The sequence below is a fragment of the Thermobia domestica genome, chromosome 8 (genome assembly GCF_964235325.1).
Source record: "Thermobia domestica chromosome 8, izTheDome1.hap1.1, whole genome shotgun sequence".
Lineage (NCBI taxonomy): Eukaryota > Metazoa > Arthropoda > Insecta > Zygentoma > Lepismatidae > Thermobia > Thermobia domestica.
Genome location: NC_137461.1, coordinates 244,390,433 through 244,404,048, shown reverse-complemented (window position 1 = coordinate 244,404,048; position 13,616 = coordinate 244,390,433). Strand labels below are relative to the sequence as shown.

Genomic DNA, 13,616 nt, shown 5'->3' with positions numbered 1-13,616 from the left:
GTGAATCAATAGATCTTTTGGAAAAAAAAATCTATTTCTTGTAAAGCTAAAAACATACTTTACGGATAATCGCGCCACTTTTCAAGTAAAACTGATGCTGAGATATGTTATTATCAAAATTTTTATTGTGACTCTAGCAAGACATCAGTACATGGTATTGTGAATGAAAATCTCAATTTAACGTCAAACGGGACTAAGGGAGATGATGTTTAAGGTAACTGAACGATAATGGAAGAATTGGTAGAATGAGAAAGAGGAAGGAAATGGGAATACCTCGAGAAAATCCACGGACACGATGTTGTCCACAACAAACTTATATGGTCGGGATCGAATCAGAACCCCATGCAACAGAAGTAAACACTCTACCACTGAGTCTGCGTCTATCGCTTCCACCAGGTGAACTATTTTGATCCCAATTTTTCTTGTTGTTGTTTCTTTTCTTCCGGCATACACAACACTCATAAAATAACGAATGAATTTTATATTGAATTGAATTGAATTGAACTGAAAAAGGCTTTATTCAAGCGGACGAGCTTCAGCATATTGCTACTCTACCAACTAACGCTTGTCAAGGAAATACATTCAGTTATACAATATATATATATATATATATATATATATATATATATATATATATATATATATATATATATATATATATATATATATACAGTGGCGGATCCAAGGGGGGCTATAGGGGCTATAGTCTCCCCCTTGACGCTCAGGTATACACGGGATAAAATGGACTTCAATCCTGCTTTACACTGGATAAAACGACAAAATATGGATTAGCCCCTCCCTTGATCATATCCTGGATCCGCCCCTGTATATATATATATATATATATATATATATATATATATATACAAACAGTTAAGTACAAAATATATGGTGATATACAACAAAAAGTACAGGTGATACATTAAGATGATATAAACAAAAAAAAACTGACACTTTTAACAAAGCATACACACAAATACTACAAGTGAAGAATGAGAAAAGCACAAATGAAAAAAAAAACATTCAAACAAATATGTATGTGAACAAATACAAACAAATATATATGTGAACAAAATAGTTGTTTTCTGTCTTATACGATTATAGCCTGAACCATTAGGAAAAATAATACTTTTCTACAGTAAAGATCTCTTAACGATAGATTGGAGGTGTAATTTGTATTTCTAAGGAGTTTGGTTTAAGATAAACCCTTTTAGGGGCCACGTGGATCAATGGTAGAGTGCTTACTTTTGGTGCGTATGGTTCCTGGTTTGATCCCCTGCCAACTAAGTTTGTGGTGAACAACATTGTGTCCATGGCCTTTCTGGGGGATGCTTCCGTTTCCTCCCACTTTCTTATTCCACCACTTCTTCCATTGTTATTCACTTGCCTAAAATCATCCCTCTCCCTTAGCTAAAATTACATAATCGTAGAACGTTAAACTGAAAGATTTCATTTCATTTTCACCAAAACTTTATATCATATGTTTACCCTATCTATCCCTGTCTGTCGGGGCTACAAAAAATTTCAAAAACTCCCGGGCCGAGTTCACTCTAAATTTTTTGCCAGGATATGGAGGTTCAGAAGTTCGGAACGAAGTTCGTTAATGGAGATGACCCATCCACCGGTAGTGGTAGAAATCAGCTATTTCCGGTTTTAACGTTGATCACTATAGAGCAAAAATCAGTAATAGATAGGAAGTAGCGATTTCCAGCAATCAATTAAACTCAACCGAGAATACAATTTATCTTTATTCTTAACGCTGTACTAAAACCGGAATCGATAGAAATGCACTATAAGTTCCGGTTTCAATATTGACATTCATAAGAGTTCTTGAGATTTCTTTGGTCTCTCGGAAGAACGGACACACAACGGCAGACAGGATAAATATCTTAAGGAGTTATAAACCAAAGCCCTGAAAACTATAAACTACTATTTTTTCTAATTTCGAGAGAACGTGAGTTAGAAAAGTCTTACGATCTGGAAAAATATATACACGAGAGAGAGAGAGAGAGAGAAATGGAAGTCCTCCAGGTGCGCACCCCTGGCACCAAATAAAACCACCTGCAAGTTTTCTCTGGTGGTAGTCTAATATGCCATTGGAGTATTAAACCTGTTTTATTGTGCACCTGAAAAGACGATAAGTAACTGTTTATTACTGCCACTTATACTCTCAGAAAATCTGATAAAACTGGGTTACTTTTATAAAGAAAGATAGGTGTCAAATAAAATCTTTAGGCTACTTATAACATTTCCTTGTTAAGAGTCCCTATCACTGCGAAAGTAAAATACCGCTAATTTTATAGTAATTATGTGGTATCTTCAAACAGATCAAAGATAATCAAGACCTCCCTAGACAATGTTATTTTGCATGGGGTACCGTTATCACGAGTCACCTAGTAACTTTCCGTTTGCAGTTATTTAGAAACGCGAAAATAAATGCAGATTTTCTAAATGTCTGGAAATCGAAATCAGATAAATGAGTCATGATAACGGTATCTCATGCAGAATAATATTGTCTAGGGAGGTCTTGTTCCACTTTTCGATTATCTTTTATCTGTTTGAAGATATCACATAATTACTGTAAAATTAGCTGTATTTTAAATTCGCAGTGATGAGGCCTGTTAAACAAATACAGTTATGTTAAGAAAGTGTATGAATATTAGTCAAGTTACAAAGTTCTTTGGGGGAAGGGTCCGGACTCGCTGCACTCCCCAACGCAAGTGTGCCCTGAATTTACCCGTGAGATTTTTGAGGAGAGAAGGCCTAGGGAAAGGGAACCTCATAATGATAATGCTTTTAAGTGTGGCGAAGTATTCCAAAAATTGCCCAAAATTTGGACTGCAAAGCTTTTTCTTTTGTCTTTTGTCTTTTTCTTTCTTTCTTTTTCTTTTCTTTGTTTCTTTCTTTCTTTCTTTTTTTTTTTTGGCACCAAGGAATTCTGGCCTCCTCCATTACGATCTTTGGGAGAAATGGTGAATTTGTGGGCTAGATTGCATTGCATCCAAGCACTTCTTGGGTAGAGAATGGGCTCCCATCACATGTCTTCCATTATGACACTATGGGTCGCGGTGGCTCAGTGGTAGAGCGTTCACCTCTGGTGCTTGGGGTCCCGGGTTCGATCCCAGCCCTCGCCAAGTGAACTTTGTGGTGGACAAATACCGTGTGTGTGGGTTTTCTTGGGGTTCTTCCGTTTCCTCCTCCATTCTTCATTTCATTCATTACTCATCATCACCGTCTACTTTAGCCTAACGGGCATAACCGTGGGACGTAAAACTGAAAGATTTCATTTCACTTTTTTCATTATGACTCTAGCAATAATAGCATGATGCCAATAAACACTGCAATGAATGAGATATAATAATCAAAAGCTAGCATTGATTTCTAAACATTATACATCTGCCAATTAATGCTTTCATACATTTCTCGTAATCAATCAATTTTCTAAAGCTAATGGTTATTTAAAAAATAAATAAATAAATAGCAAAGACAGTTAATACAGTGGCTAAAACCTTGTTTCTATCACTCATAAGCTGAATATTTTCACTTGGAAGTCACTCGCATTATTGAGTAAGCTATTATACATATATTCCCTTTCTTCTTAAATGGACACGACCGTAACTTTTTATAAACAAGATGAGATTATCGTTTGGCAGTCTGCTTAACCTTGAATACGAGATCACAGTTTGATGGCGTCAGCATAAATCTTTGTTGATGTGAAGATGTGTATACAGTAACACAAAAAAGGGCTAGTTTTCTCTAAAAAAAATTCTACTGGTAATACAAGAGGAAGTGCTGACTTAGGCCTGCAAACGCTGACAGTTGATACGAACAAATAAGAGTCAGCTCAGATAACTTACAAACAATTTGAGGCGCCTATAAAGCGAAATTTCAATCATAATTTACTGATTAACAAGTTCTGGATACAATCCGGATATTAGAAATTAAGATCATTGAAGCAATATAACCAAAAAGACCTTATGATATGAAATAAAAACTTCTTTGAAATCACCTTTCTTTAATATAAGAAAACTAGGCCTATTCTAAGTTGAAAATTAGATCACTTTTACTACAAATATTAAAAAATACAGTACCGGTACTTTAGCAATATTACATACATATAGAGGTTACGTTTTCTTTCTTTCTATCATTTGTACTTCTGGTGGGTGGAATACTTAATTCGATCCCCGGCCAAGTAAGTTTGTGGTGGACAACATCTTATCGGTGAGTTTTCTCAGAGTACTCCCGTTTCCTCCCAGTTTCTCATTCCACCAATTCTTCCATCGTCATTCACTTGTTTTAGTCATCGTTTCCCTTAGCCTAAAGGGCATAATCGTAGGACGTTAAACTAAAAGATTTCTTCTTTTTTTCCTGGTGACACGCCTTTGCGTGTTGCTAAGCTTGACGGAAAGAAGTTGTGCGTGGTTGCATAGATGTCAGTGGCAGAGCGTTCACTTCCGGTGCTTGGGGTTGCTGATTCGATCCCAGCTCGTGCCGTGTGGACTTTGTGGTGGACAAACACCGTGGTCGTGGGTTTTCTCGGGGTTCTCTCGTTTCCTCCCTCTTTCTTAATTCTACCATTTCACTCATCTCTCATCATCACCGTCTCCTTTAGCCTAACCGGCATAATTGTGGGACGTAAAACTTAAAAATTTCATTTCATTTCATTATCATGTTGCTGTTGCATCCATTTCAAGGCAGTATTAAATCAAGTGAATACCTCTCTCCCAGTATATGCCCTTAAATGGTTCAATTGGAGCCAAATAGACTTCAAAAATTCCAATGGACAAGGCAAGTGATTTCATTACTTCTGCTCTCACCCTAAATGCAAGGATCTAAAACTTACATTTGTGGTTCCAAACAATACGTCTGCTAGGTGATTCCTCCCCCCCCCAAAAAAAAAAACAAGAAAAATACAGGCTGGTACACGTTTTCACTTTATTTTTACGTAAATAAATTTCCCTTACTTACTTATCTTTCTCTTAAAAGTTTACTCTCTCAGAAACTTAAACAAAAATTGCAATTTTCTCCTTCATTTCAGTATAGTATTTATAGGTCAATGCAAAACATAATAGTTGCAAATTCTATATCTATCTCACTTCTTTGGAACCAACGGAAATCAATTGTGTTGAAAGTACAGGCAAAACTACGTTGTATTTGATTTGTCTATTAAACGTAAATTTTAACGTTGGATAAATAGAAGATTTTTTCTTTTCTTTTTTTTTTTTAAAAAAAAAAAAAGAATGAATACCTACAGTTTATGTTGAAGCTCTCTTGTGGCTATATGGTTTACGTACGTATCTTTGGCTCGCAACACCTAGGCTTCCCTCCCCTCCTTGCTCTCGTGTTTTTCTTATTTCTTCGATTGTATAAGTTGGAAATAACCAATCTAAAGGTTATTTTGTCTCTAAACCTAACTGCATATTAGGGTGGAACGAAAATGGCCAATTTTTATTTTTTATTTTTTTAAGTTTTGTAATAGTGCGGAAAAGTTGCCTTTTAGGTTCAAAAAGAAGAAGAAAAAATTTGGTTGTTATACTGCAACATATTGAGGTGCCGCAAAGAGCTTAAAGTTTGTAAAAAGAAATTAAAAATTGAAAAATTATAAACTTTGGTAAATTATTTATGGTTTTCTCGTACATATAATGCTACGAAAGATAGTTGTAAATTCATATATATAAAAGTATTAGAATCGGAAAAAAATATCAATTACGAAATATAATTTAAAAACATTATTGTGAAAAGGTTTGTATTTTTGCTGATTTTGAAATTTTTGGGAACTATTTTTGCTGTAACAAATAGTAGTAAATGAGGTTGAAATAAAAGCTCGTGGAATCAATTACATATATTTTTATTAGAATACACGTAAAAAATATCATAGTACACTTTTAAAGAGAATGAAAGTTCATTTTTTATCGTTTAAAATACCCACAATGATTACAAATGTTACAGCTGCAAAATGTTTGTTTCTACTTCATTGACACATTAAACTTTTTTAAAAATCAAATTTTGGCATGTTCTCACGTGAGTAAATTTTCGGTCTTATATATCCTTCACTTGCGAATGAACCACAGACATTTTGAGCCTATTCGGTCACCAGTTTCACAACTCTTTTCACTGCTTGCGTATAATAAGGAAGCCGGTTAAAGTCGATAAGCAGGTCCACTTGACTATTTGGTTGAGCTTCAGATGTTTTCCATATAAAGTCTTTGAGAGAAGTACTGGGAACATGTTTTACCAAGGGGGGTTCAGTTACGTCATTTTCAGTCCATGATATCATGTCGATAAAACCTTTGCGTCAAAGATTATCTGTGGAACTTTAAACTTCCTGAATCCGCCTATATTTTCTGTTCTTGCTTTTAAAACACGTCGTAAACCGAGTTCTCTTACATTTTTCCACTCATCACATAGCATGGACAAAAGGAGATTTTCTGCAGCAGCAAAGTACCCATTTCTTTGAATAACTGGATCTAGAACGTCTTAAAATCATCAGAGAGAGAGAGAGCGTGAATATGAGATAAGATTAAATAGATGTTTGGAACTATAAGTACATGAAAGTTTCAACTTAATGTTAAACCACATAGTTGCATACAATTTTACAATGTACTCAGCTAGAGTCTTAAGGTTCTCAGTTGCCACAAACAATCTAAGTATACGGTTTGCTAATGTAAGCCACCTGGAGTGAACAAGTTTTCCAGAGTTTCTTAAAGATAAATCTAGCGAACAATTTCCACTTGATACAGCGATACACATATCCAACAAATATTTTCGATCCGTACTTGAAATCATTTATGTTCTCCAAAAGAGGAAGGTTATTTTCAATTGGCAAGAAAGTAACCACAGCAAGATTAGTACAGTTTTGCAGCTGTTGACCTATTTCCTCTTTAAATTCATTTGATCCCTTCGTTTTACCATCTAAATGATAGAAAAGATGTCGCAAATGCAGCTCATTTCCGTGGAACAAATAAACTAACCATTATGAAGGTGTTCCTATTTTATTTTCCATTGAAGAAATCACATCATTATTATGTTCAGTACTTACAACGGTTCCATCACACCCAATAACGGTAAAGTTCAAAAGTTGTTCGCTGTGTCCTCTATCCTCAAAAAACTTCAGTATACTGTCGTCTATGTCCTTTCCAGTGCCAGATTTAGGTGTTACGTGACCTAAAAGCTTTGAGTTTGGTTCCTCTGTTAGTGAAACGTGCTCTTCTGAAATAACGTTTTTGTACGCGTATAACTTAGTTCCTTTCTTTTCTTGAACAATTGATTTGTCTTTTCTTCCATCAAAAAACAATCCTCATTTTCAATTATCTGATAAAGACTATCATTAGTGACATTTCTTTGATTTTTTTTTAAAAAATCTTGCTCGTCTAATTTTCATCCTGTCTATTACTTTGCTTTTGTCTTCCCCTGTGATTAAACCCAAGTCCTGTAAAGCAGCACTAGTTATAGCTGCAGCAGCTCTATCTGATATTCCGGTACGGTCACAAATGGAAGTTACAGGTGGCAATTTCATACGCATCTGAGTACCTATTTTTCTATCTTTTTTCAGTTTAAAAAGGCCTGGTAGCTGCTCTTCAAAAGTCAGGTCTATTTGGTCTTCAGTGCTGTCAATGTCGTCAGTAACCGTTTCTGTTACACTATTACTTTGTGTCCGTTCTTGATTAAACATAACTGTTTTCTGTCTTTCTTTACTTTTTCTTGCTTCTTTCTTCTTCAAAGCGCTTGTGATAGCTCTATCAACATTACTCATAACCATTTTCCTGGTAGAACGTTGATCTTTTTGAGTCTTGTTCTAAAACGCGTGCTTTTATTTCTTCTATACAACTACAAGTATCAAAGTTTTGACACTTGCAGGCAGCAATATCAAATAAACGTTTAGCTTCTCTAAATTTTGCGACGTTCAAGTCCAACTTATCTGACCCTTTTCTACTTTTAGACCTTAATAAATTCCTATATTTAGCATGACTAACTTTTATCAATTGTGAAATTCTAAGGTTAGAAACAGTGGGAATAGAAGCTCTTGACCATAATTGTTCTATTTTAGGAACTAAAGTCTCACATATTTCACTTACAGCAGGATACTTCCCTGACACAACTTTGAAGTTATGTCCAATAAAACAGTAGCACTTCATTACATCTTGTAAGTAGGCAGTACAACTTCACACAATCACTAAATCTTCAAAAAATAGGACATTCCGTCATTTGTCTTGTATTCACTTGTTTAGACTGAGCCATTTTAACTCACAAAATAAAGTAGCACACAAACTAACAAAATATTACGTTGTTCTGTTACACAATAGACGCCAACTCAACTGAACTCAGCAAAGCTACTGACACCAAATCTGAGTTTGTCACCACATGGAAACACTGTTGCCAACTTCTATTGGCAAAATGTCACTAAATTTAGCTCCTAAAGTGTGTTTTTACAACATTTTATTGGTCATGCGACACCTCAAGAGTTAATCGAAAAAGATAAAATATGTATGTGTGTGTCTTTTTGACATAAAGTTGCTTATTTGACAGTATTTGAAATTTAAAAAAATATTTGACAACTTCTTTTTTTTAAAAAAAGAAATAAAATGTAGCGAAAATTGCAATTTTATGAAAATTTATCGTCCTTGCGGCACCTCAAGACGTGCTCCAATATTTTTCATATTTCATTTTTATCTTATCTACACCAAAAGGCAACTTTTCCGTGCTATTACAAATTAAAAATCAAAACTTGTTTTTTTCGTTCCACCCTACTGCATATGTCTGTCGGGTACAACATTAGGAAACATCGAAATTGAGAAAAAAAATTAGTGTTCGATTGTTTCTTGAAATCAAATTTTTTCATGTCAACAAACGGAAAACTATGCAAGTAAAAATAGGATAATTATAATAAACTAAACTAATACTTACTTTGCTTCGTATACTTTTAATGTACGCCATCCCAAATGTGCGGTGTTCCTTGTGATTAACGAAAGTCCTCCAGGTTGGTCTATTTTCATATAAGGAACTACCATGCCCTCGAGAGGAGGCATGTCGTAATCCTTCAACCCTGAAATTACAATAATATATATCATAATGTCAGTGATAAAAGTAAGAGGGAACGCGGTGGGACGTCGTCCCACCACTTCCAGAAAATATATGTTTCGTCCCCCCCCCCCGCTTTCTAAAAAAAAAAAATACAATGGGCAAAGATAGGCACGGGTAGCGGCTTGAAGTCATGCGTCCTCCTACCTTTTCGAAAGATCTACTTTTACCCCTGTATAATGTTAATATGATATTCACAGAAATAATTGATGGGTATGGTCTGAACATTTGTTAGTATTATTCAATGAAATTTTATTCGCAAGAGATAGACGGGAGATTACAAGGTAATGCCTTCTTTCGATGCAATTGTATATAGAGGTTCTACAAAATCATTAGAGGCTTTCTATTTCAAGTTTGCCCTCGGAAAATATGTGAAACATTCTTCGACCTCAGCCCCGCCGTTGTGTTACGGAGGATACCATCCGTTTGCTTTGGGGAAAGAACTAAATGACATCGGCCGTGTTGCCAATTTGTCATTCAGTCGTTTGGTCTTAACAAGTGAAGATCGTAGGCTACTTAGATGGGTAACAGGACAGTGCACAGCGAAGTCCGTGAAATAATTCATTGTGGCAAAGTTGTCCGTATCCAACTATTGAAAGATCTCGGCCACAGTAACTTGTTCCTTCTCTTCCGAGAGAGTTACGGAAGAAAACACATCGACAGCAGCGCCAGCAAGGGCGCATTTGATATAGAAAAGCTTTTTCCTTCAGTTGGGTATAGTGGCAGACATTTGCATATACCTGTCAAACGGATAAAATTCTCTCAGTTAATGCCAGTGACGTCTCTTGCGGACAGTCACATTAGTAAAACTTAAACTTGTACCGTCTGAAACTAAGTAAAGAAAACATCAAATGTTATATTCGTGTGAATGTGAGGTTCCATCCCTTAACAACTGAAGCGCTTGGAGGATAAAGGATGTTATGTTACATTTTCTGAAACGTTGCATTCTGGCGATTCATGCGCGTGTTATATGTTAATCATGCTACGTAACATATTATGTAGTGAGTTCTCCTCTGAGTGCAGATATTTAGAAACGACAAAGGCGGTATGTTACCGGACAACATTGTGAAAGTCAATTTTCCCGTCGTATTCAATTTGTTACAGTCCCATTCAATTTGTCCCGTCGTGCTAACCTTTATCCTCCAAGCGCTTCAATTACTGAACCAATTAAAATTAAACTTGACACGATTAGCAAAAAATCTTAAATCTCCCAAGTAGCCTATCTTATAATAATGTGTTACCAATTTTCGCCATGAGTGTCAAGAGGAGAAGGAGTCACATGTAAAATTAATCTAAAATGACTCCATTTTTATTTGTGTCCATAGTGTCTAATCCATAATTTTCGGTGTCGCTGACATGAATCGTGTCATAATGCTGTTTAGGTCTCAAATGCTGTTTTGGTCCAAAATTCACTTCACATCGCCATGGAGGGTGAGATCTACGGGCAACAAGGGGTGACATTATGGATTTTTGCTCTTGCACTTTCATTAACCTTTATTTTACGACTTATCAGTACACTGCCAGAATAGTAAATCCGTTCTTTCCCGCGTGTCACTGTACAGACACAGGCGAAAGGTCTACTTTGACCCGCGAGCACACATATTTTTTTTTAAATGATGTGCCTTATTGTATGAAGAGATAGTCCATAGTGAAATTAACCAAAAACGTTGGTTCTCAACCGGTGTGCTCGCGGGTCTGTGTCAGTACAGTGACACGCGGGAAAGAACGGATTTACTATTCTGGCAGTGTACTGACAAGTCGTAAAATAAAGGTTAAAGTGCGTATTCTACGGGCAGAAGGGTTCAAACATTTTCCATAAAGCTTTTCTCTCTCCTGTGAAGAAGGGAAATGCATTTTCTAAAGGATGCAGGGGTTCAAATACTTTCAATAAAATTATTTTTCACTGTGGAGAAGGGAAATATTTTTCCTAAGGGGTGAAGACGTTCAAATACTTTATAAAAACCTCTTCACCCTCTGCGAAGAAGGGGAATGCGTTTCCTAAGAGGTGAAGGGGTTCAAATACTTTCAATAAACAAACTTAGGCCCTATTTTCCACTGCGAAGAAGGAAAATATGTTTCTCAAAGAGGGAGTAGTTCAAATTCTTTTTATAAATCTATTCTCTGCGAAGAAGAGAAATGCGTTTCCTAAGAGAGAAGGGGTTCAAATACATTTCGTAAACCTATGTTTCCTGTGGTGAGAAAAATAACATTTCAGCTAGTTCTTATACATCATTACAAAATTAGGTAAGTTTCTCCCCCTTTAGTTTGAAGAAATGAAATCTTATTTTTAGTTGTTGAGAGCACCCTCAAGAGCTAGAATTGAGAACTACATGAGGATATTACGATAGACTTTGTAATACAAAAATTATGTATTTCCTTTTTGCATGTGGGATTCTTCTAAAGTTTCAGTTAGGGAAAAAATGAATCCTGTTATTTATGCATAAACCAACCATTACTCATTCAAAAGATGGATACCTTCATTGTAAAAGTTGTCATGGCCACAGGCATTCGATTTCTTAGGGAACGCATTGAAAATAAACACTGCGGGGGAGTAAGAAAGACATTAAGGGACACTTCGTAATTATTTATTTATTATTTATTTATGGGATCTGTAACAGAAATGTAGTTTCTTTTATCCAAGATTACATACGTTCATTATTAACATACAAATATTAAATAAAATAAAATATGATGTGCATATATATATATATATATATATATATATATATATATATATATATATATATATATATATATATATATATAACACAAACTTAAGGAGGAAATGCCTCCCCTGAAGCCTGTAATGGCGTCACTGTATCCATAATGTATCCTGCTCTCACTCTACTAGTTTATAGATATACTACATTGACTTGACACCAAGTCTTCCGTTCCATGCGCTGCTATCAGCTCAAAGAATTCCACTCCCTTCCGCTAAGGCTCTCTCGCTTAGCAACAGCTGAACCCATGTTGGCTCAATGCGTGGGTATGAAGCGGGTGTGAGCTTTAGTTCACATTTTTGCCACGGTTCAAGACATTTAGGCAGCACTATACTAGTTTAGCTAGGTGCGTCAGTGAACTGGATTATAATTTGCCTTTAAGAAAAAAACACTAAGGGCAAATTAAATTTCCAAACATTGAATGGCAGTACGGTAAAACAAACATCCCAGTAGCATTAAGAACATATTAAAGTGTTACAATTTACAGGGGAAAGAGAAATGCTACCAACAACTACTCTGTTGGAAACCTTATTTCTTTCCTTTAGGAATTTGCCCTATACTATTTCTTATTATAAATGAAAAACAGAATCTAATAAGACAAAACTGAACAACTCAGCTTCATTATACTAGAGTAGGCCGAAAAATCAAACTTGGAGATTCATTATTTTCACTCGTACAGTGAATCCGATCTATGTTTGCCACCACTGGTTTCGTGGAACTTTCAGCAATAAGTGTATTCTTTACGTACAGTCACCAGCGAAATCATTATGAAAATCCGCTAGTTTTTGGACGAAGTCATTGGGCTGATGTATGAGTCACACGACACAGCAAAACCGCTCCTTACACAGTAACAGGGATCTCACTCAATAAGTCAGTGTGCAACTTGTGCGTAAAATGGAGAAGGCGAGAGATTTATCATGATTTGATTGGGTCCAGAGTGTGATGATATTCGAAGTAGCATCTCTGAAACAGCGCGACTTCTCAAGTGTCCTCGATCTGTTGTGATTAGTGTTTTTCAAATGTGGGAAAAGAACGCTGAAATCAGAACACCCCAAATGACAAGATATAGGACAACTAAATCTCAGTGAAGATATTAGATGTCTTACATTGTCGACATTCGTACGCAAACTGTTGCACAATTAACAGAAGGCTTTAACATGCTTTAACAATGGCCATAGCACGAGTGTGTATGAGCGCTGAGTTCACTATACACTGTTAGATATTTGACCCGTAGCCAACGTCTTACACGTGTACCAATGTTTATCGCATGGCATCGTCGATTACGACTGGAATGGATACATGCGTATTGTTATTAGACCACCAAGCAATGGCAGAACGTTGTATGGTCCGATGAATCACAATATTGCCTTCATCACATTCGATAGCCGAGTCAGAATCCGTCGTCTTTCAGAGAAACAGCACTCGAGACAAGCACAGTAGGACAATAAAAGGTTTGCGTTAGGTCCATTATGATTTGGAGAACTTTCATGTACTCATACATAGGCCGGGAGAGTATGTAAAGGATATCATGATGGCTCCTAACTATCGACAGGTTATTGCTAATCACTTACACCCTTTATGTCCGCTATATTTCCAGGTGGCAATGGCATTTTTCAGCAGAACAATGCAACGACCAAAGTTGGGTTTATTGGTTCAAAGATCACATGTATAAACATCATTTGCTGCAATGATCCCCAAACTCACCCGATTTTAACCCAATTGAGTACTTTATATGTATCATTGAGCATCAGATCCGAGCTCATTGACCCCCTTCCCAAAATTTATATGAATTAAATGAATAGTGTGCGCTGATGTACC

The 13,616-nt window shown here is 36.0% G+C and overlaps 1 protein-coding gene across 1 annotated transcript in view; it reads right to left on the bottom strand.

Moving 5' to 3' along the window:
• LOC145693515 (protein takeout-like) overlaps window positions 1–13,616 on the bottom strand; it is a 48,513-nt gene that overhangs the window by 22,614 nt on the left and 12,283 nt on the right. The window contains exon 3 of the mRNA XM_081769584.1: window positions 8,905–9,043. Coding sequence (XP_081625710.1) covers window positions 8,905–9,043 — 139 coding nt within the window. The remainder of the gene's footprint in view (window positions 1–8,904; window positions 9,044–13,616) is intronic.